General features: G+C 38.0%; 1 protein-coding gene across 1 annotated transcript; it reads left to right on the top strand.

Moving 5' to 3' along the window:
* The first annotated feature begins 795 nt into the window (after window positions 1–795).
* On the top strand, window positions 796–19,513 carry LOC104622538 (RCC1 and BTB domain-containing protein 1). The gene is made up of 11 exons (XM_010289362.1): window positions 796–941; window positions 1,809–1,959; window positions 2,445–2,611; window positions 5,308–5,466; window positions 6,558–6,665; window positions 7,670–7,812; window positions 10,843–11,033; window positions 14,672–14,798; window positions 15,290–15,441; window positions 16,137–16,267; window positions 19,373–19,513. Exons 1-11 carry the CDS (start codon window positions 798–800, stop codon window positions 19,511–19,513), a joined length of 1,614 nt encoding a protein of 537 aa, XP_010287664.1. The 5' UTR covers window positions 796–797.
* Window positions 19,514–21,241: the final 1,728 nt, after the last annotated feature.

Genomic DNA, 21,241 nt, shown 5'->3' on the forward strand with positions numbered 1-21,241 from the left:
TTGCCCTGAGGAAACTGGAAAGAAGGAGCATTGTGGAAGGATGGATTGTATACATCTGTGTTCATTGGCAAATGATGTCTATACCCAGTCATGTTTCCAGCTTTTGATGTGGTCCATCTTGTTCCTAAGTAACAGATTATGATAATTTCACTTAATCACTTTTCTCTGATGTGTTTCACTGCTTAATTGTACAAACTCGTGAGTTTCTCATGCTTTTGTGCTCTCACAAATAGTTTTTGACCATAATACCAGCTCCTGATTATGCAAGACATGGCAGATTTTGGTCATATGCTCAACAGCCCCAACTTTATTTTTATTTGCAGTATTCACATATATGGCAGGTAAGCAAGTTGTTGATGTAAACAAGTTGTAAGACTACAAAAATTTTCACAAGTGAAAATTTTCTAAATGGGAATTTCGGTTGAAATTCCCTCTGAAAATGCCCTCAGAAATCCATTCTGGCACCAGTGGATATTTACTAGATCACCAGCCTTTAACAAATGTGCTTGTAGAACAGCAGATGTTCTGTTGTACTGAAAATAGTTTACTTAAATATCCTGTTAAGAAAAGGTCTGGTCTTCCAATGTCCTACCAGTGACTTGCTATTTGTTCACCTTAATACATGGAATCATAATTACATATTTCATATAGAATATTATGTTACACTTTCAGAGATACAACACATGTCCGTCGTTTGAAGGGAATTATCTTATTGCCTGTTGATGAAAGTGCAAAATGCACCTTTTCATAAGCTTTTGTTTTTATTACAGCAATGTCATCTTACTTGTAGAAACATCATGACACACAGCAGCATCATGGTGGATGTAGGAAAGTGGCCAATATTTACCTTACTGTCACCTCAAGAAATAGCATCTATTCGGAAGGCATGTGTATTTGGTACATCAGCCAATGAAGCTATATACATAACGCACAATGATGAGGTAAGGCTGTAATAAAGTGGAACATATACTCTACAATTAGTTGTTTTCCGAGTCCACTGAATATTTGTAATTTAATAGCTTCTCAAAAGCATTGTGTGAAATTTGTGTATTTCAAAACATGTTGTGTGTAACTTGTAAATTTTTTTTTTTAGTCTTGTATGGGGACAATATAGATGGAGTATTTAGAAAACGTACGAATTACAAAGGCCAGGATGGATTACATGCACTTTTGAAGACAGTCAGAATTCAAAAGAAGTTGTGGTAGCTTGAAATTAAGTGCAAGCACTCCAGGTATGAAGATATAAAATGAGATTATGGCTTGTTAAGTAACAGTACAGCAGAAAATTATCTGTGGATTTGAATGATTTGGAAACTCAATGCAAATTAGTATTGTGCTGCTGAAAGAAAACAAGCCAGAGGTTCTGGGATGTATTAATGGGAGGATTTCTTGTGAGACTGGGTAGAGTAGGGTTTTGGTTTGGTGTTTGTTTTTTTTCCCCTCCTAAGTCCTGTCAGAGCTGCCTGTAGGATGAGCCTCCTAGCTGTGGCTGCTCTGTACAAACTGCCTTTAACAGAAGATGGTGTCTTTCACAGTTTAATACTTTTTTATAATACAGTTCCTGCAAATGAGAAGCCTACCTTCCAGGCCTGCATGGATCTGAAGAATTCAGACTCATCGGTTAACTTCCAAAGTGTCCCCATGCTAACTCTTGAGCTTGTTAACTTCCAAGCTGGAAGGCTGGAAGTGTCCAGCCCTCAAGAATCCATGGCAAAACTCTGTCCTGGCTTTATGAACACCTGGATGTTACCACATCTGTGCATACCTGAGTATAAATCACTTGAAATGAGTGTTCCTCTGTTTTTCAGGTATTCGTTTTTGGACTGAATTGCAGTAATTGTTTGGGAACTGGAGATAATCAGAGCACAATAGTACCAAAGAAATTAGAAGCCTTATGTGGAAAGAAAATTTCCAGTCTCAGTTATGGAAGTGGACCCCATGTTGTACTTTGCACTGAAGGTAGAAAGATAACATTTAGTATAGAAACATAAGTTACAGATTTTAAGTTCCACTTGCATTTAACAAGAGTGGATTAAGGTGTAATTGTATTAACTTGTTAATTGGATAATGTACACTAAGGGGTTCTCATGCGTCTTAAGTGGAACTAAACATACTTTGTAATTGGTAAAGTAAGTTTCTGTTACGTTTCCATTATGTTGTGACTGTAGAGTTTCACACTTATCATTTATAACATACTCAGTCTTACCTGTACACTTTCATGTATTTCCACAACAAATCTAGAGGCTTAACTGATATGTGTATATAAAAGTTGTATACGAAGTATATAATTTTTTTAGTATACGGATAATTCTTGTAATGATTTAACTATTTGTTAATGTCCTTTCACTTTCATGTTGGCATTTTCTAATTTCTTAGAAATCTGTCTATCTTGATGTTCTTGGAATTTTTGGTGTTTTTTTATCACAAACTTAAATCTTTTGCAGATGGTGAAGTATATGCTTGGGGACATAATGGTTACAGCCAGCTTGGGAATGGCACAACCAATCAGGGCATTACTCCTGTTCAAGTTTGCACAAATCTGTTAATAAAGAAAGTGGTGGAAGTAGCCTGTGGCTCTCATCATTCTATGGCGCTGTCATTTGATGGGGATGTAAGTTGAAACCCGTTCAAACCTCTTAATCTCCTTCTTGAATGGAATAGTGCAGGTGACCTTGCAGTCTGAAGTTCTCTCTCTACAGAATAGTTACAACATAACCTTTTCTCCTACTGCCTCAAACTAGGGTATGCTTTTCTTCAGAGCAGACTGGAAAACAACTCACCCCCCCCCCCAACCCCCAACAAAAAAACCCACAAAAACAAGGGAATAAAAAGCTAGTAAACTTTTGTGTCTTTCATTTGTTGTATGTCTCACAGGGATGAGACCAGAAAGCTGTGCCACTTACAGGTGAAAGAATGGTTTGTAATATGCATAATGTAACCTTGTTATTTGCTTGCAGTTCTGTTATTTAAGGGTATATTGAGTTGTTTGTATTCGCTGGTTAGTGTTTAGTCTGTTTCTTGTAGTCTTCATGGTTTCCACACTGGTATTGGTGAAAGAATGTTGCTGTGCACACCTCTGAATACCTTTGTGTGTAGGTAATGAAAGAGCACTTGGTTTATATCTAAGTCTGCTTTATGCTTTTTTTGTTTACATGACTTAAGGCTATGTGTCATGGGAAACATGTACAACTAGTTTCCAGTTAGTCACATTTGACCACTGTGTGTGTATCTGATTTGAGTTGCATGTTACTGCATGGAGGAACGCCTGGTTTCAGCTCTGCTTTAACAAAAGAAGAGGTCTATTTTTAAAACCTTCCTAACAATGAAAATGGAAACTAGCATTCTTTCCATCCTGGTAATCTGAGCGAGTCTGTCTTATGGTTCAGTATGGAGTCATAGTGCAACAGTAATACAAAGTAGCAAAGCAGTATTTTGAGGGTAGAAAGCCACATTGGGTTAATTTAAGTGGTTTGTGTTGTGTCTCTGAAAGGAGAGCCTGTGCTTAGGAAAGATTTTCATGTTGTCATGTTTGACTTGGTTAAACTATAACATTGGGTTTGCATGCGGGAAGGTGAGGATGTTCAGGCGTTAGTTAAACTAGTGGTGCCAGCTGCTGTGTGGTGGCTGCCTGCAATGGCCGTGCTGTCTCTTGTAATAAATGTAACTTGCTTGAAATCTCAATGGAAGCGGGGAAGTTTCTTTGTATTTACTGTGCAGTCGGTATTTGCAGCTCACTCACCATTGTGGCTAGTTAATGTACTATAAATCCATCCCTAGCATACCTTGCAGTAGCTTAGTCTATTTGTGCTCTGAGTTTTTCATCTGTACTAGAATTGATTATACTGAAAGCAGTGAAATGTGTTAAATGGAATTTTATTTACAGAAAGATTTTGTTGCAAAAACCCTTGTGACTTGATATATCTGGAGTTTCAGAGATATACTGAAGTTGGAAGTATTTGTGCAAATACTTGGCATAATTGATGTGTACAGTTGGTTCAGTGCAAGTTTAAAAAAAAAAGTATCTTAATGATAGACTTGAAGGACTTCAGACATTCGTGCCTCTGAGAGAGGAAGCTGATTAGCTCTTTGACATTTTGACCTACCCTCTGAGATGCTCTTCCTTAATTTTTTTCTGTGTTGTTGAAATTAAGATATCTTATAGATCATCTTCAAATATGCAGTAGGAATCAAAGATCCAGCAAATACAAGTAACAAAAAGCAAAGGACTAATGCTTTCTTTTGTTCCTATTAGACGTGGTAAGTGAGTTGTATTGGTGGCAGGTTTTTTGTTCTTGTCTTTGGTGTTTGGGTTTGGGGTTTTTTTGGTTGGTGTGGGTTTTTGGGGTTGGTTGGTTTGGGGTTTTTTTTGGTGGTGGGAGAGGTGTTTGTTTCTAATGACTGATGTTTGGTTTGGTGGCTTCTGACACCAAAGGATGTGCAGACTTCACATGAGAGTATCTGTCGGTGTGCTTTTAGTGGCTAGCATGTCTGTGGCTGGGTATTTCTAAGCGGACAAACTTTTTAACTGGGTGAAGACCAGAGAACGAACTATCAGAAATAGTTTTAGGCCAACCTATGGGTGTGTATGCACATAATAAAAAATTAAGGAATTGAAAATACAAAGCTATAAATATTTTTTTATAGCAAACAACTTCCCTGTCTTCTGGACTTTTAGATGAAAGGAACCAATATTTTTGTTTTCATTATTATTAGTTTGTCACTGGCAAATATTGAACTGTCAGAGATGGTGCTTTTTTGTTAATGCCATTGTGTCAGAGTTTTGCTACTGTGAAACATGGGCTGACAAAACCATCTCCTTTCACAGCTCTTGAAAGATATAAAAGAAGTATGAGTGTCCAGCAATAACCTGGTTTAGAGTTCTGTGAAGAAAACTAAATAGCTGTAAATTGGGGAGTTCAGCTTGTCTGGGAAACAAATGGTCTTCTGGCTTGCATTCCTTTTTCCAATGTCATGAAAGTATAAAGACAGTCCAGTGATTATGCTGTTTGTCTTATAGTTTGACTTATATTTAATATGGAAATACATTCCTTTTGTTTCCTGTTGTAGTCAGATGCTCCAATTCTGTAGCAAGAAGCTGAAAAAAGTGCTATGTTGACATTTGCTAGATCAGTCCTATTGCTGTTTATAATTTTAATCTGTTGAAAATTAATTTTAATCATTTTAGCTTATTAAATAGGATAGTTTACCCAATCTGATGCTGACTACAGTAAGATTATAATTTATTACTATCCTTACTATTACTAAGGCTTAAACTGCAGTTTTTTGTTTGTTTGTTTTTATGGGCAGCTGTACGCTTGGGGCTATAATAACTGTGGTCAAGTTGGATCTGGATCTACAGCAAACCAGCCAACTCCTCGCAGAGTTTCGAACTGTTTACAGGGTAAAATGGTAGTTGGCATTGCTTGTGGTCAGACTTCCTCCATGGCTGTAGTGAACAATGGTGAGGTAAGCATTACTGCATGCTCACGTTCTCTCTGTTACCCAAACTTAAGAGGTTAATGTCTGAACATGGAGAAATGCTGACATGCAGTGCTCAAGTTATAGAGTTGTATTGATAGAGTTATACTGATAACTTCTGTGATACCAATTTAAGGAAAACCCTGCAATTAACTGGAGATGCTGTCTTTACACTAAATATTCCTTCTTATAGCAAAGACTGTATTGGAACATAATTATTACTGAGTCTGCAACTGCAAGAATTTGAACAGTTGTATTAGGCATGTCTGTCTTCCTTATTTCAATAGGTTGTTTAATATATGTCTTAATTAGATTTTTTGAAAGCATACACAAGTAAATAGTTAATCTTTCTGCAAGAATACACTGTCTGATCCTGGTTCTTAAACACATTGCTTAATTGCCAGCAACAAAACCAAACCAAGCTGTTGATCGTTGCCCAAGTATTGTGCAACTGTTCCTTTTCACATAAGTTTATGGTGCTATCTTGCTTCTAGGTATGAACTGTAACCTCAATTTTACTACACTTCACCAAACTCAGAGCGTAGCATTTCTTTGTGACTAGAGGGACTGAAAAGTCCCTCAGGTTGAGATGAGCTTTCATTGTACATAGTTTTGTCTTGATGTGTCCACCACAACAAAACTAAAGGAAGAAGTAGAGCTAAACTGGGGACGTCAGTTTAAACTAATCCAATAGCTAATCAGCTGATCAGAATAACTAATTTAGTGTTTTCTGTAAAAAATGAAAAGTAATAAGGAGAAAGGAAGCGGTAAAAGTCAGCTAAAATGTTTATGCTGCGGGAGACATTTTGTTGTATTGTAAGTTTATTGTAAAATTCCCAGTACCTCAAAGACAAATATATTTTAGAAAGCTTCTTTAAAAGGTAAATGCAGGATTGGAAAGTTGAATAGAGTCAGTCACTGCATTATATTTAATATGTTTTAGGCTTCTCTATATTGCTCTTGAAATAGTGTACAGTTTTTTAATAAGATGTAGTTTTTTGACTTGCTTGATACTAAGTCTTAAATGTTCTGTAACTCTACAGAGGAGTGGCTTCATTTTGTTTTCCTTTTGCAATCAGGTTTATGGCTGGGGTTACAATGGTAATGGTCAGCTGGGTCTTGGAAACAATGGCAATCAACTAACACCATGCAGAGTGGCAGCCTTACATGGTGTGTGTATCCTCCAGGTACGTCTGACATGGAAGTGAAAATGCACTCATGTTTCTAGCATCTGCTAAAACTGTATCTTTGGAATCTTACACCTGCTTCTAGATTTCACAGTTCAGATACTGAATTTTTTTAGCTCCTAAAAGTTATATTAGGCTTATAAAAAGTGCGAGTATGCTGTAAAATACTGGCTTTTGTAAATGTTCTGAATGATTTAAAATTAGCTAGTGTACCTATAAGTAAATTATGCTATGGATGCAATTTGCATCTTTGTTACACAGCTGAATGAATGAAATGCAGTAGGCAAAGACAAGAAATGAAGGGGAACAAGATGTCCAAATTAGATTCTACATTAATATTCTCATTAGTCCTTCAGAAGTGAGGGGAGGGAGAAGATGAGAGTTATGGGTGTGGGTTTGGTTGTTTGGTCGTTGGGGTTTGGTTGGTTGTTTTTTTCCACGTAAAGAATGAAACTAAAAATTAGGATTTCCTGGGGTTTTATTAAGGTTCTGTGGAATTTCATGTGATAACTTGGGTTGAATTGTTGTTGGCTGTTGAACTGCAGCTCTCATAGTTTGTATAGTACTCAAAATACCAAATGCTGAAAGTATTTCAGAGTTGCAAGACATGATCATAGAATCACAGCATTATTAAAGTTGGAAAGGACCTCTAAGATCATCAGGTCCAACCATCAACCCAACACCACCATGCCCATTAAACCATGTCCCGTTCTGTTCTTTGTGTGAAGAGTCTGCAACTGAAAGCAAGTAAAGGCTAGGGAGACTTTGCAAGAGTGCAGTAAACTATTTAGGAATAACCAATGAACACTAAATTAATGAAGCTGGGACTTTTCCAGTACCTACAGTTAACATATTTTCTGTTAGCTTTAAGTACTGGGAAATAAGACATGCTAAATGAAGAATGCCTGAGATATTTAACATCAGATAGACTAAGGTAATGCGTGCAATAATTTTGTTTCTCATCTGTTTTGTTTAGTTAGTAATGCTTATACATTTACTTACAGATTGCCTGTGGCTATGCGCACACACTAGCACTAACAGATGAGGGTTTGCTCTATGCCTGGGGAGCTAACACTTACGGGCAGCTGGGAACTGGCAATAAAAGTAACCAGCTAAGCCCGGTGCAGATCATGATGGAAAAAGAAAGGTAATCTTGCTGAAGCTGTTTCTGGATTGATAAGTCTGAGCATGTGTTATGCAGTCTCTAGCACTGGAAGCATGCATGTTTAGGACTTGGTGGATTGTTTTTCTATTGCTAATGTTAAAAGCATAGGAAAGGATGGTAACTTACTAGTTACTGTAGGCTGAGTGGTTTTTGCTATCTGTAATGACTATTGAAAGTAAACATACTTTGTATTTAACTGATACTGAAAGATAATGAATAAGTGTTAAACTATGCTAAATATGGTTCCTTTAATTAAAAATTTGGAGCTATGAAATCAATAAGCTAAGCTTTTAAGCTATATTGAGGCCTATATTAAAAAAAAAAGGATGGGGGAAAGAAGCGCCACCTGTGTAAGAAGTGACATGTGAGGAAAAAACAATTTTCTGAAAGGCTGACAGTAGCCAACAATGGAAACAGAACTCTATTTGCAAGCTTGTTAGAGCTAAAGGCAGATAATACTACTTTTATCAGTGGTACAAGTCAGTACTTTGTAGTTTCTTAGCTTCCTAGATTCATAAAAGAATAACCCTAACCCTTGTCCACCCTCTTTCAGCACCTTTGTCATCCTCATCTTTGGGATGGCTCTTCTGCTGTTCCCCCACAAACCTGGACCTCAGTCCCACCCTCTGGACCCATGAGTATACCTATAGATTAATGTACCTCAGTTTGGAAACCTCTTAGTCTATAAATCCCTTAACCTGTAAATCTCTTAATTTGTAATCTCCTCTTAACTACGAAACACTTGTGGTTGGGTTTTCTCCTCCATTTCTGAACGGTCTTTCTGGGAAGTCATTCCTATTTTTTCTGGTTTCTCACACTTAACATTAAGTTAAAAGCTGCACAGTACCGAGATTATTTAAGAGCTTAAAAAACAGCTGGGGGGAAAGAAGAAAGGAACCATCACAGTAGAAACCACTGAGGTGAGGCTGGCTTGTCTGTGAAGAAACTGACACTAGCGAAGCAAAATGAAATATTCTTTAAAAAAGCACTGGAAGAGCAATGTGTATGTTTGCAAATAAATCAACTTTGTTTTCTTAGCAATTTATTTCTTGAGTGAACTAAGAGGACCTGTTGCCTTTAGAATTGTATGTGAACTCAAGCATGGGATTATAAAAAAAAATGGCATTTGTTCAGTGACTAAAGGAGGGAGAAAATACCATAGAACTTCTGATTGGAATCTAAGGGAGAGATAAGTCACTTGAACTTATCTTGCTTGACTTGGCTCCCTTGGAAACAGTCCTGTAAGTGGATGAGCTGTCATTTCCAATGAAGCATACTAATGCTGCTTTTCCTGGTCCTTTCATTTATATAACACTTTTGTCATTTATATGTAATGCTGGTGACAGTTCCTTAGGAGGTAGCATTTGATGCTGTCTTGAAGAATATTGCAGATACTCAGATAAGGAACTTTTAGACTTTATTTTGTGTTAGCGTGGAGGAACAGTTATGAAGGTCAGCTTCCTGAACTTTGATGTTAAGTATATGCTTACCATGTTATCCTGTACGTGTACTATACATGTGTTATAGTGCATGTTCTACTATGCCTCTTAACTATAGTACAGTTACTCTAAAAATAAGAATCTGTTCTGCTAAGGAAAGAAAGTTTGGGGAACGAAGTAGTTTAGGTGGATAGCTATGATGGGCAATAAGTTGTCCCTAAAATTACTTTATGATGTCTGATGCAGAGGCGCTGTAAGATATCAGTGTTGCATAGAGGTTAATGAGTTGATAATGGTGTAAAACAACCCATTAGTCTTTTATTTGCCAGAAATCATCAATACATATACTGAAAGTGAGTGTAGATTCCTTCTGTGTTTTGTCTAGAAATAATTTTTGCGCTTAAAACGTGGGCTTTGTGCTAAAAATTTTTTTTTGCCTAAAAAGCTAACTCTTCATGGATGTTGTTCTGTAAAGGAATAAACATTTTGATACGTATATTCTTAGGGTGCTTGGAAAGACATTTATTTGTCCCAGTTGATCTGTTTCTGACACAAAAGCATGAAATCCTCTGGTGTATTTTTAGCATGGAGAAAGAACAGGGAAGTATAGCTTTTATTTTGAACTAACACCGGAACTTCCCTTGGTTTTTGCATATCGTGTGAACAGAGATACTGGAAACGTCCTTGCAGCCCTTTCAATGCAATGGCAATTCTTCTCAAATCTTGTAATGTTTCAGGTAGCATGATAGGGATTGCGTGAGCAATGGGAGAACAGAATAAATAAGTGTGCATCAGCAGCTCTAGTATTTTAAGGAAGTATGTGAGGTGGATGAAAATACTATATAGACTTTATTTAAAAAACAACCATAGCTCTTCAAGAATGTGGACTTAGTGCGTGTATGAAATGAAGCACTGTCCATGTTCCATGGTGAGCCTCAGTGTTGAAGAAAGGAAGCTAACAGCAAAATAAGAAGTCAGAAATACAGGCAGTAGGTCAGATCTCTGCCTACATATGAACAACAGATTAAAAGCAGGGTAGAAGGGTTTCTTAATAAAGGACTTACTGAAAAATACATAGGATCTAAATCTCAAAATGAGAGAATTCTTAAAACATTTTTACAACATTTTACAACAATTTGAAAGAAGTTCTGAAAAATGCTCTGCAAAAATCTTAGTAGTATAACTTTTCTGCCTGTTCCCTAACTGGAATTTTCATAAGCTCCATAAGCATTTTTTCTTGAGAGTGTGTCTAATGTGCATCAGTTTTAAAGGTGAAAAACAAACCTTTGTTTTGCTTTATCCCTTTCCCATGGTTATGGAAGAAAAGGAGGAATGTGAGCTGATGAGAATGACATAATTAAAGCAATATCTGATTGCAGTAAAATCTGCAAGTAATCTGAAAATGTCATTGCGGTTTTAAAATATTGATCCATTCAAACAATGTCATATTCATGCAGGACAAAGTACAGGAGTGTAGATGCATAGTTTGGTTGGCTGTTATTTTGGTGAGGCATTTGGAAAGTCACTTGATTCTATATCTGTAAGTATCTTACAAGTTTTCTTCTGTTTCCAGGGTTGTGGAGATTGCAGCCTGCCACTCTGCTCATACGTCGGCTGCCAAGACCCAGAGTGGCCAAGTGTACATGTGGGGCCAATGCCGCGGGCAGTCAGTGATACTTCCCCACCTCACTCACTTTGCCTGCACCGACGATGTGTTTGCTTGCTTTGCTACCCCAGCTGTTATGTGGCGTCTTCTATCCGTAGGTGAGAACAAGCTCCAATATGGCAGCCAGTGCTATAATCTCTGTCTACATTTGTAGTGATTACTATAAGATGCCACTTCTGTGGCAGGATGGTTCCTCCTTTAAGGAGAACCAGAAATTAAAACTAGCTCTTTTAGCTAGGTTTTTTCTTTCAGAAGAAAATAGTCTACTTCAGCAGCTAAGGATCCAGAATAGAACTAACAAGATTGTTTGCCAGTATACATCTGGGGACAACCCGGTTCTGCCATTGCACTGTGACTATTATGTATTTCCTACATTTTTACTGTTTGAGATCCAGCTCAGGACTGGGAGGGACTCCTAGATCATTAAACATAACTTTTTTCTCTTAAAACTATTCCTACTTGGAAGACTGCTCCTGATGCTTCTTACTTTGGTATCTAACAACTTTGAGTTATAAGTGTTGACTCCAGCTTTCCCTCCTTAGTATTTACGCTTCCAATATGAATATCTTTCTCCTATGTGTCATGGTTTAGCCCCAGCCAGCAACTAAGCACCACGTAGCCACTCAGACGGGGGAGAGAATCGGAAGAATAAATGTGAGGAAACTCATGGTTTGAGATAAAGACAGTTTAATAGGTAAAGCAAAAGCCACACACACAAGCAAAGCAAAACAAGGAATTCATTCACTATTCCCCATTGTCAGGCAGGTGTTCAGCCATGTCCAGGGAAGCAGGGCTTGATCACATGTAATGGTTTCTTGGGAAGATGGATGCCATAAAATCCCTCCACCCCTTCCTCCTTCTTCGTCTCGGCTTTATATACTGAGAATGATGTCATATGGTATGGAATATCTCTTTTGTCAGCCTGGTCAGCTGTCCTGGCTGTGTCCCCTCACAGCTTCCCGTGCACCCCTAGCCTTCTTGCCAGCAGGCCAGCATGAGAAGCTGGACTGTCCTTGACTGCTTAGCAACAACTCAAAACATCAGCAGGTTATCAACATTTTCTCATCCCAAATCCAAAACATAGCCTCACACTAGCTTCTCTGAAGAAAATTAACTCTATCCTGGCTGAAACCAGGACACTATTTCATGTTAGGAAAGTAAAGTGATGGAATAACAAGATTTTGTTTTGTGAGATAATTTCTCTCAACATGATTTAGTTTGACTTTCCCCAAAGACAGACAGACTTGTAAATAATAGTCCATGTATAACAAGACCCTAATATAATTGTTTTCTCTGTTGGAACTCTCTTCTTACACTGCCTTGGATTATACTTTGGGATGCAGTCTCTGTGACCAACAAATAAGCCCAAGCCTTTCATGTTGATAATCTTTGATTCACATGCTGCTAATTCATATTTGACCCCAACTATGTTATAAAGTGCTTAGCTTGCACTTCCTTAAGAACGTGAACATGTTTTCATGTTCAAAACATGAAGATCTTTTCAGCTTAGATCTGCCATTTCCGTTCTCAAGATCATTTAGGAGATCTAATCTGTTTTCATCTTGACAGCAGATCCTAATTTTGTTAGTCCCTGTACGTAATTGGTTTTGTGGAGGGATCACATCTGAAGTAACCTTTCTCCAGACTCAGACTTTATCTTTGCATGTAGCTTGTCCTAACCCAGCTTCTCCATCTTAACTTCTCATTTAGCATGTTATAACATGTACAGAGGTCCAGATAACAGCATCTCATCTATAGAGGAAAACTGAATAGTTTAGTGAGATAAACAGTGAGAGAAGATTAGCTTGGAGTGATCTGCTTCTGGGTAAATCCAAGTCTTGTTTTATCCCACTTCTCACTTTCTCCATTCTCTAATCCTCTGCAATATGTGTTAGTCTTGCCCTCTGTAGAGGTCTGATTGCTGTCCAGGACTATTGCCTTTTGCTAATAGTGAAGGCTGTTTAAATGACATCTCCTCGGTCTCAGTACCTTTCAAGTTCCTGATTTTTATGAAGTATTCCCAGACTGAATATAACAAGGTATTTGAATTTTGTACCTGCATTTTAATTCCTCTTAGCCTTTTAGGGTTCTTCCCCTCTTATTCTGATAATCCTACTTACTGAGTATTTAAATCAAAAGCATTAATTCTGGAGGCATTTTTAATCTCCATTTTCCATATGCATTTTTTCCTTTCCCACCTTTTTTATTCATATAGGTTAAAAAAACCCTCTTTTCTTTTTACGTTTTTTTTTTTCTCTTTTAGTGAGAGCTAACTCTACATAAAAGTTATTGTTCTACTTCCAGTTATGATGGCTTTGCCAAAAAAATTAATCAGTCACTCAGGATTGGCTGTGGTGAAGTACAAATCTGCAGCCTTTTTTGAGGAATGAACTTAAGGTATTTGGAGTGAAAGTTGATCTGCTGCATAGCTTAAGCTAAGCTGATGACCTAGAAAAAAAATCACATGAGCAAATGGAGGGGGATTGGAGTATGGTTTATTTAACCCTGATGAGATGCAGGTTCTGTGGATGATCCATGTAAATTGGAGGATTGTATGGTCTTTTGTGGCATAAACGTGACTTGTCTGTTACAGAAGTTTGTTACAGCAGTATTTCTTTTTAAATACAAACTAATTTAGCTGTCCATAATGGTGAAGAGTAATTTGTGGATTGTATGTGGATGAAGAGTACGCAGTCCTGTGGTACACAGGAGACAGACCACATCCCATTATAGTGGAAATACACTTACTTTTCTTCTCCATACTTTGCTTCTTAGAAGCCACAAATTTTGAAACATGCTTTTAAGATGCATCAACAGAAGCTTCAAATCGTGGGTCAAATTAGGTTTTCTAAAACTTCAGAGTCTTGCTTTACCGCAAGCCTTAGCCAACTTGTGCTGCAACTCTTGTGTGATTTCTAGAGACACAGAGTGAGTGCCATAGGCCATAATATAAAGAACTGTCCAAGAGCTGTGATACCTCAGCTTTAATCCACTTTGAAAATTGCTGAAGTCCTGTGTCCTTGGTAGTAGATACTGTGTTCATGGTACAGTCTCTCTTCTTCAGAACACTGAACATTGTTGGATTTTGTGTTATCATAACTGACTAAAACCAAGTATAATGGTGTCAGTGATAGTTCACTTTAGTGAGCCCTGGCAAAGACCTTAACAGACAACCTGCAGGCTATATCCAATCTGCTAGCACAAAGGAGTGGCCAACTGGTGACATGTTTTCTTACTATTTAGGCTCAGATCACACCATGTCAGTGCAGCTGAAGTACTGTACACTTGAGACCTGTGTCTCAAGTGAGTTGCAGGTGATGCTGTAGATGCCCGTAACCAGCAGTTTGCAGGTGGCAGAGCTGAGCTGACCCAACACTAGCACTGAGCTGCGAGGAGGCTGGCAATTTTATGGATGGTGGCCAGGTGGAGAATGAGAAAGGAAGTTCTCCAGGTACTTTCCGTGGTGCTGTGCTACCTCTATGTAATGAGCTGGAAGAGGAGCTGCTGACCATTGCTGCCTGTAGCTGTTGTGGAGCATTCCTTGCCAACAGGATTGGTATTGGATTAATTCATTCTTCTTTTTTCAGCCCTTAAGCCAATGGAGCCCTGATACTGACCTGTTTTCCTTGACATGCTCTTAGTTGAGCTGATAGCTTTAGTTAGTGATGTGTGTGTTCCATTTAAGATGATTCACTTTTTTTTTGTTTTTTTTTTTTTTTTTAAATTTTTTCTGTAGAGCATGAAGACTTTTTAACAGTAGCAGAATCTCTGAAGAAAGAGTTTGACAGCCCAGAAACTTCAGACCTAAAGTTCCGTGTGGATGGAAAGTACATCCATGTTCACAAAGCTGTTCTGAAAATCAGGTAGTGGTCGTATTTCACAGCTCTTGCCTATACAGAATGACCTCTTAGTGTCATATCTTAATAGGGGGTGGAGGGAGGTAAGAGGCAGGGGCACACCCCTAAACCTGTAATATATAGCATCTATGTATCTATAATCACTTTAAATGAAGTGATTGTAAAAGGAGTTGAATCAAAAATCGGTCTTAAAATGGTCCATATTCAGTTTTCACTAAGCCTATTTGTTGCTCCCAGGACAATAAATTCTGTTAAGTTGGTCTGTCTGCAACGTATTCACAGACGGTTCTGTAGCATAGATCAAATAAGAGTTTTATCTTGATGCGTAGCAATGCCCACAGTATTGGGAACCAAAATGTGGAGCACTGGCTGTGATGGGGTATGGTAAAATATTTGTGAACATTGCAGAGTGCACCAAATACGTATTTCAGTGGGACTGTAATGTAACGTTCATGTCTACATATAATAGTGTTCCAGATGATGTCTTTGTCTCTTAGGTGTGAACACTTCAGAACAATGTTCCAGTCATACTGGAATGAGGATATGAAGGAAGTGATAGAAATAGACCAGTTTTCTTATCCTGTGTATCGTGCCTTTCTTGAGTACTTGTATACAGACAGTGTTGACCTTCCGCCTGAAGATGCAATAGGTATTGCTTATGGTCCAATTATGTTAGAAAACAGCATCCCAAAAAACTGAGGCAGGGGATGCAGAATAAATGTATTTGTATAGACTTCTAGTCTAGCCTGAAATGCATTTTACTGGTGATTAAGTAAGCTGCCTTTAAAATACTGTTGTAGCAAACTTACTACAGCAAAAGCGATGCATATTTAGAAATAAACTCTGAGCAGTTTTTTCAAAGTTGGGAAAGAAACTATTTCTCTGGGTTAAAATACTTACATGTTTTACTAAATCGAGTCACTTATTGTTTGGGATAATATGCAAGAATCTCAGTAGATCTAATAGGGGAAACTTGGACAGCAGAGTGAAGAGCAAGCTGTAATTCAAGCACAGATTTTTATAGTGGTAGCTTTTTGCTCATGTTGTGGTGCCTATTTTGTGACAGTCCCACTCTCGCAAGCAGTTAGGTATGCAAATCTGTGTAACAGCTTGTGTATTTACAGAGATTAACAGGATTGAGGCTTGAGGTGATAAAACGCCTTTCTTCCTGTGTAATGGTAAAATACATTTTTCTGAATAGTGACCTACTTGCAAAAAGCATGTTATAGACATATAGAACATTGCATACAGAATACAGATGCCGCTGTACCCCAGCAGCGTAAATTGTTGTTGAAAGAGCAGAGATCATGACAACTGACTAATACAATGGCGTTTTAATTGCAGGGCTTTTGGATTTGGCTACTTCATACTGTGAAAATAGACTGAAAAAACTGTGTCAGCACATTATCAAGAGAGGAATTACTGTGGAAAATGCATTTTCATTGCTCTCTGCTGCTGTCAGATATGATGCAGAGGTAAACTTCTAGACTTAAATCTCTTAAATGGGTGGCTGCCTTCTGACTTAAACTATGGAGAAAAGCAGCCAGTTATATTTTCATATAAGCTCTCTCTCACTTACTATGAGATAATACTGTTTGCCATTTTTGGAATTTGAGAATGTTGGACTTAAAAAACTGCATTTGCCATGAAAGGTGTATTTTTAAAATTTTTTTTCCTCCCCATAAACCACTACTGGAAAGGTGAACTGGTACAGAGATAGCTAAAGACGACTTGAGTCCCAGGCTGAGACTCAGTATCTGTAGATGTTTACATTGCTTAATTTAATGGTAAAAGGTTATGACACTATACCAAGCTTCATGAATTACTGGTTTTTTGTTTGTTTTTTTTTTTTTTTTAAGAAAACACTAACTCTGGAACAAGGGAAGGGTTTAAAGACAAAGCAAAAAACGTTACATTACAAAAAGCAGTCTTAAGCAGTCTTGTAAGCCTTAAGTTACTTATTTGTAAGGTTGTGTGTTGTGTGTGATGTCATGTGGTGGTAGGTTTGGGGATTGAGTACATTTGGACTTTTTGTGGTTGGTGGGGTGGTTTTTTGTTGGCTTTTTTTTGTTTCTTTTTTAACTACAGTCAAATACACTTTCAGTCTTCCCAGTATGCTAATGAAATATCAGGATAAGGACTGCTTTATGGGCCTAATAAATTTTAAAGACAGAGAAACTGTGTGTGAAAAGGAGGGAAGGCTAGTGAAACTTCCCTACTGCATAATGTCTGATTTCTCTACTAGATCACTAACATGCTGCTTTGTGAACTAATCAGTTATTATTCCTGGGCTTGCTTCGGCTACTTGTGTTCAGCATAGTATCTGTGCATCATGTTTGTGCAACTTGGCAATTCGTTAGTTTTTACCTTTCTACTTATGCTTATAAAGCACTTTTGGTACTCAGTAAATCAACTCATTGCTTTTTTTTGTACTTAGTATCCAGCAACTGGCATGCAGATGCCCTAACTTATTTCAGAGCCTTGTAGCGTGTTGCTTGTTTGATATACCTTACCCAAAGGGCTGTTTTAGTGTCTGAATTGCGGCTTCAGCGCTACTGTGAATGATTTCTTTGGTGGGAGTTCATGGAAAATAAGAAGATTTCCATATTTTAGCCTTTGAGAGATTGTTTGCAGGATGGGTCTTCAGTGATTGATTCTGCTTGTAAAGGGTAGAAGAAATCCAGTTACGATGTCTTGGCTGTACCTCACTAGCTAAATGAAATTAGAACTGTACGCTTAAATGCTACATCAAGGAGAGAATGGGTGACTCTGTGGGGTTGGTTTTAAGTAAAAAGTGTTTTTTACATGCAGTAATGCTAGATAGGGGCTTGAAATTCTAGTTCATTCAAGGGACTGTGTGTCTGGAAGACTACAGTTAAAAAAAGCTGCTTCACTAATTTAAAATACCTCCGTGACATGAAACTCTCCTATACTTTCTTTTGGTGACTGCCTGAATTGAAGTGGCTAGAATTAGGTCAGGTCTGGCTTCTTATTGTAAATTTTAAAATAATCATTGGATGTACCTTGTGCCTTTATTCACTCAAGTCTATATTAAGTACAGTTTGCTGAGAGTGCATCCATTTACAAGTGAAATTCAGCCTTTTTCTACAGAACTTTAAATTTTCCAGAGTTTCTTGCTAATACTACAATATTTCTGTTTATTGTACACTTCTGTTGCCTTGACTTGGAATATGAATTTTTTTAAATAAAGCAGTGCAAAATATTGTAATGTGTACGATGTAATTTTGTTTAACATGCTAGTTCATTCTGTTATTTAAAAAAAAAAGAAAATCCTCAGTGTTCAGTTCTAATAAGCTTGTCTTTTTTTGTTGCACAGATGCCACACAAGTCAAGATCTGCAGCTTCAGAATGCCTGGTTTTAGGCCAGGATATATTTTTGTATTATTGTGGTGTCAAGAACTCTCACTGGCACACAGTTGCTCTAGCATTCAGTATTGACCTTAAGTGAAAACATGAATTAATCCGTTTTTCATACCTCATGTGGCTTAAAGAGCTCTGCAAGTTTGTTATGCCTTACTGCAGCACCCAGCCTGTGGAGCAGCTAAGGAGGGATGTGTTCTCGCGTATAAAGTCCTACAAGCTTACAAAGAAATTAGAACAGGGTGGGGAGTTCCTCTTTTGTAAGGGCTGCAGCATCCTCCTCATAGCAGCTTAGGTCTGCACCAAGCTACAAAGAGTAGATTTCATCCTCAAAAGAGGAGATGGAAACAAATAATCTGAGTGAAAATCTGCAGTCAATGTTATATTGATGACGACTGTCTCTTTTTTTTGTTTGTTTGTTTTTTGTTTTTAGACACCCTTTCATTCTGACATCATGTGGGTGCAATGATGTGAGGCTTTTCCAACCCTTAAAGGGAAGGCACTTCTAAGTAGACTCAAATATCCAGAGCCCACTTTCTGCAAGAATTGCTGTGCTGTTTTATGCCACAGTACTTTTGAATCATTTTTGGGACATCTGTGAAATATTTTGTAACATGAGTCTGTTTCTAATGCACAGAAAGGAAGTGCTGACTGAACGGTGCTTTAAAACTTGCGTCGAGCCCTGTGACACATGACTTCAAGGCTTTAGTTAAGCCCTGAACTAAGCAGGGAGTCAAGCAACCTTACGTATAGATTTCAGTTTATATTATGGAACAAAAGAGCTGAATTTCGTTAAGCCACAGTCTGGGTTGTATATCATTACCCCAAGATCCCTTGTTTGTATTGGGTTTTAATAGCTGGCAGTGAGTGCAGGTGAAGCTCTTCAAGTGGGGAAAACTTTTAAAATATATATTGCTTGGAACAATGATTTATGTGACTGTAGCTATATAGTGAGAACCAAATTATGGTTACTTTTTCCTCTGCAACCATGTTATGTGGGTAGAATTACTATTTTCTGTTGCATTTACATAGTGACTGTGTGGGGAAAAATATCAAGAGCCACTGGGTTAATGCTTTTGTCTAATTCTCTGCAAAAACAAACCATATACAGGCATTTGTGCCTGAATGTAATTTTCTGCGATGGAAGCAAAAATAGTAAGGTTTTTTTCCTTCTTTTTTTTTTTTTTCTTTCTGTTTAGGACTTAGAGGAATTCTGCTTTAAGTTTTGTGTCAATCATTTGACGGAAGTGACACAAACTACAGCATTTTGGCAAATGGATGGTCCCCTGCTAAAGGAATTCATTGCTAAAGCCAGTAAATGTGGAGCCTTTAAGAACTGAAATGAGGCTGTAAGTTACGGGCGTTTGTAGGGGTTTTTTGCAGTTATAACAGGGTGTCGTAACTGTATGGGTAAAAGTGAGTGTTACCTGGTCTCTGATACCAGAAGATGTGAAAGGCCACAGTGAAAACAAATGTTTTCTGTGCTCAAGAGCGAACTGTTGTAAAAATGTCGAGCAAAATAACTCACTTGCATTTTGCAAACCTGGATCGCGGAACCAGCTCGAGATTTCAGGCAGCAAGAGGGAAGATGGCCCTGGGCAAAAAGGGTTCCAGACAGCACCAAGGACTTGCCTCCTTAGCCTAGGAAATCTCAATTCTAGCACCGCCTGTTGGTATTTTCGATTTCTTTTTTGGGGTTGGAGAATAGTCTGATCTGAGCCATTGAATGATGGATGTCACTTAAATCATGAACTCCCTAGGATTGTACAGGAGCAAATGGCATGGATATATCTTACCACGTTTGCATGATTGTGAATGAATTTGCCATTTGCTGTGTGTAATTAACCAAGTGTATCCGGTGCTTAGAAAAGTGTGCAAAAATAATATATCCTCAAAGCCTATGCAAGTGACTTTGGAGAAAGGGGTAACTAGCAAACCTAATTGGAAGTAAGTCTTTATATTTGGGTATACCTTAATATAAGTCGTAACATGTACTCTGTGTAATCTGTTCAAGCAACATTTCTAATGGTTAATGGAAAAAAAACCCTCTTTGGTGACTGCAGATTACATTGGTTCCTGCAGAGGGGAAGGGATACGCTGTTCTGAAAGTAGGGGGTATGCATTTAAGTGTTGTATAAATTTAAACTACATATAATAAAATTGACTTTTTTGTACCTGTTTGACAGCAAACTTCTTTGAAGAAAGTTCCAAGCTTTTTCTGTTACATATAGCATGTAAGTTGCTTTATTTAAAAAAAACACAAACAACCGAACCCAAACAAAAAACAATGCCAAAACCCTATGTGATGATATGTTACTGAATCTTACTGATTTCACTGGGCTTGACAAATGTCTGTGATCTCAATTTCAAAAAACAGCAAATTGAGTGGTAGGCACTAATTTAGACCCCTGTGATTATAATCTATGGATCTGATTTTTTTTTTTCCCACTAAGAAGTCCATATGTGCCTGTAACCTTACAGCAGGTATGTACTATTACAATAAAAATAGCCTATTTCTATTGTGCACTTTTAAGGCGTTGTGTCCCCAGGTTAGAGAAGAGAACCTGGAATTTCAGATTTGAAGTTTAGGTTAACTATGGGTCTAATTCCAGGGTTTTCCAAAGCCTAGAATTTTGTACTGTTGATAGAGGCCAGGGAGCTGCTGTTGCAGGACGTTGGGAGTTCAGTCCAGGGTAGTCTGACAAAATGCTTCCAAATGTGTTGTAAACATTTCCAATAAACATCTTGGTTTGGATTGCAAGCACTAGACTAAAGGTCGACCTTAGTGGGGGGTGTACAGTACTTCTCCTCCAGGCTGCTGGGAGACTTGTCAGAAATTCAGACTGCAGCTGTACAGAAAAAGGGCTCATGTGAGCTTTCATGTCCTTCCCCTGACAGTAGATCTGCATCTTTTGCTGTTCCCTGGTAACAGCTACATCCAGGCTCCATGTTAACAGGTGTTTGTTTTAGGTAAGAGCTTTGTAGGCAGCACAGCTGTCAGTGGTGCTTGAGTCTACCTTCATACGGAATAAGCTCAAGTTGTGGATTTTGTTACAGAGCCTGTCATG

This window comes from Phaethon lepturus, unplaced genomic scaffold, assembly GCF_000687285.1.
Source record: "Phaethon lepturus isolate BGI_N335 unplaced genomic scaffold, ASM68728v1 scaffold146, whole genome shotgun sequence".
Taxonomy (NCBI): domain Eukaryota; kingdom Metazoa; phylum Chordata; class Aves; order Phaethontiformes; family Phaethontidae; genus Phaethon; species Phaethon lepturus.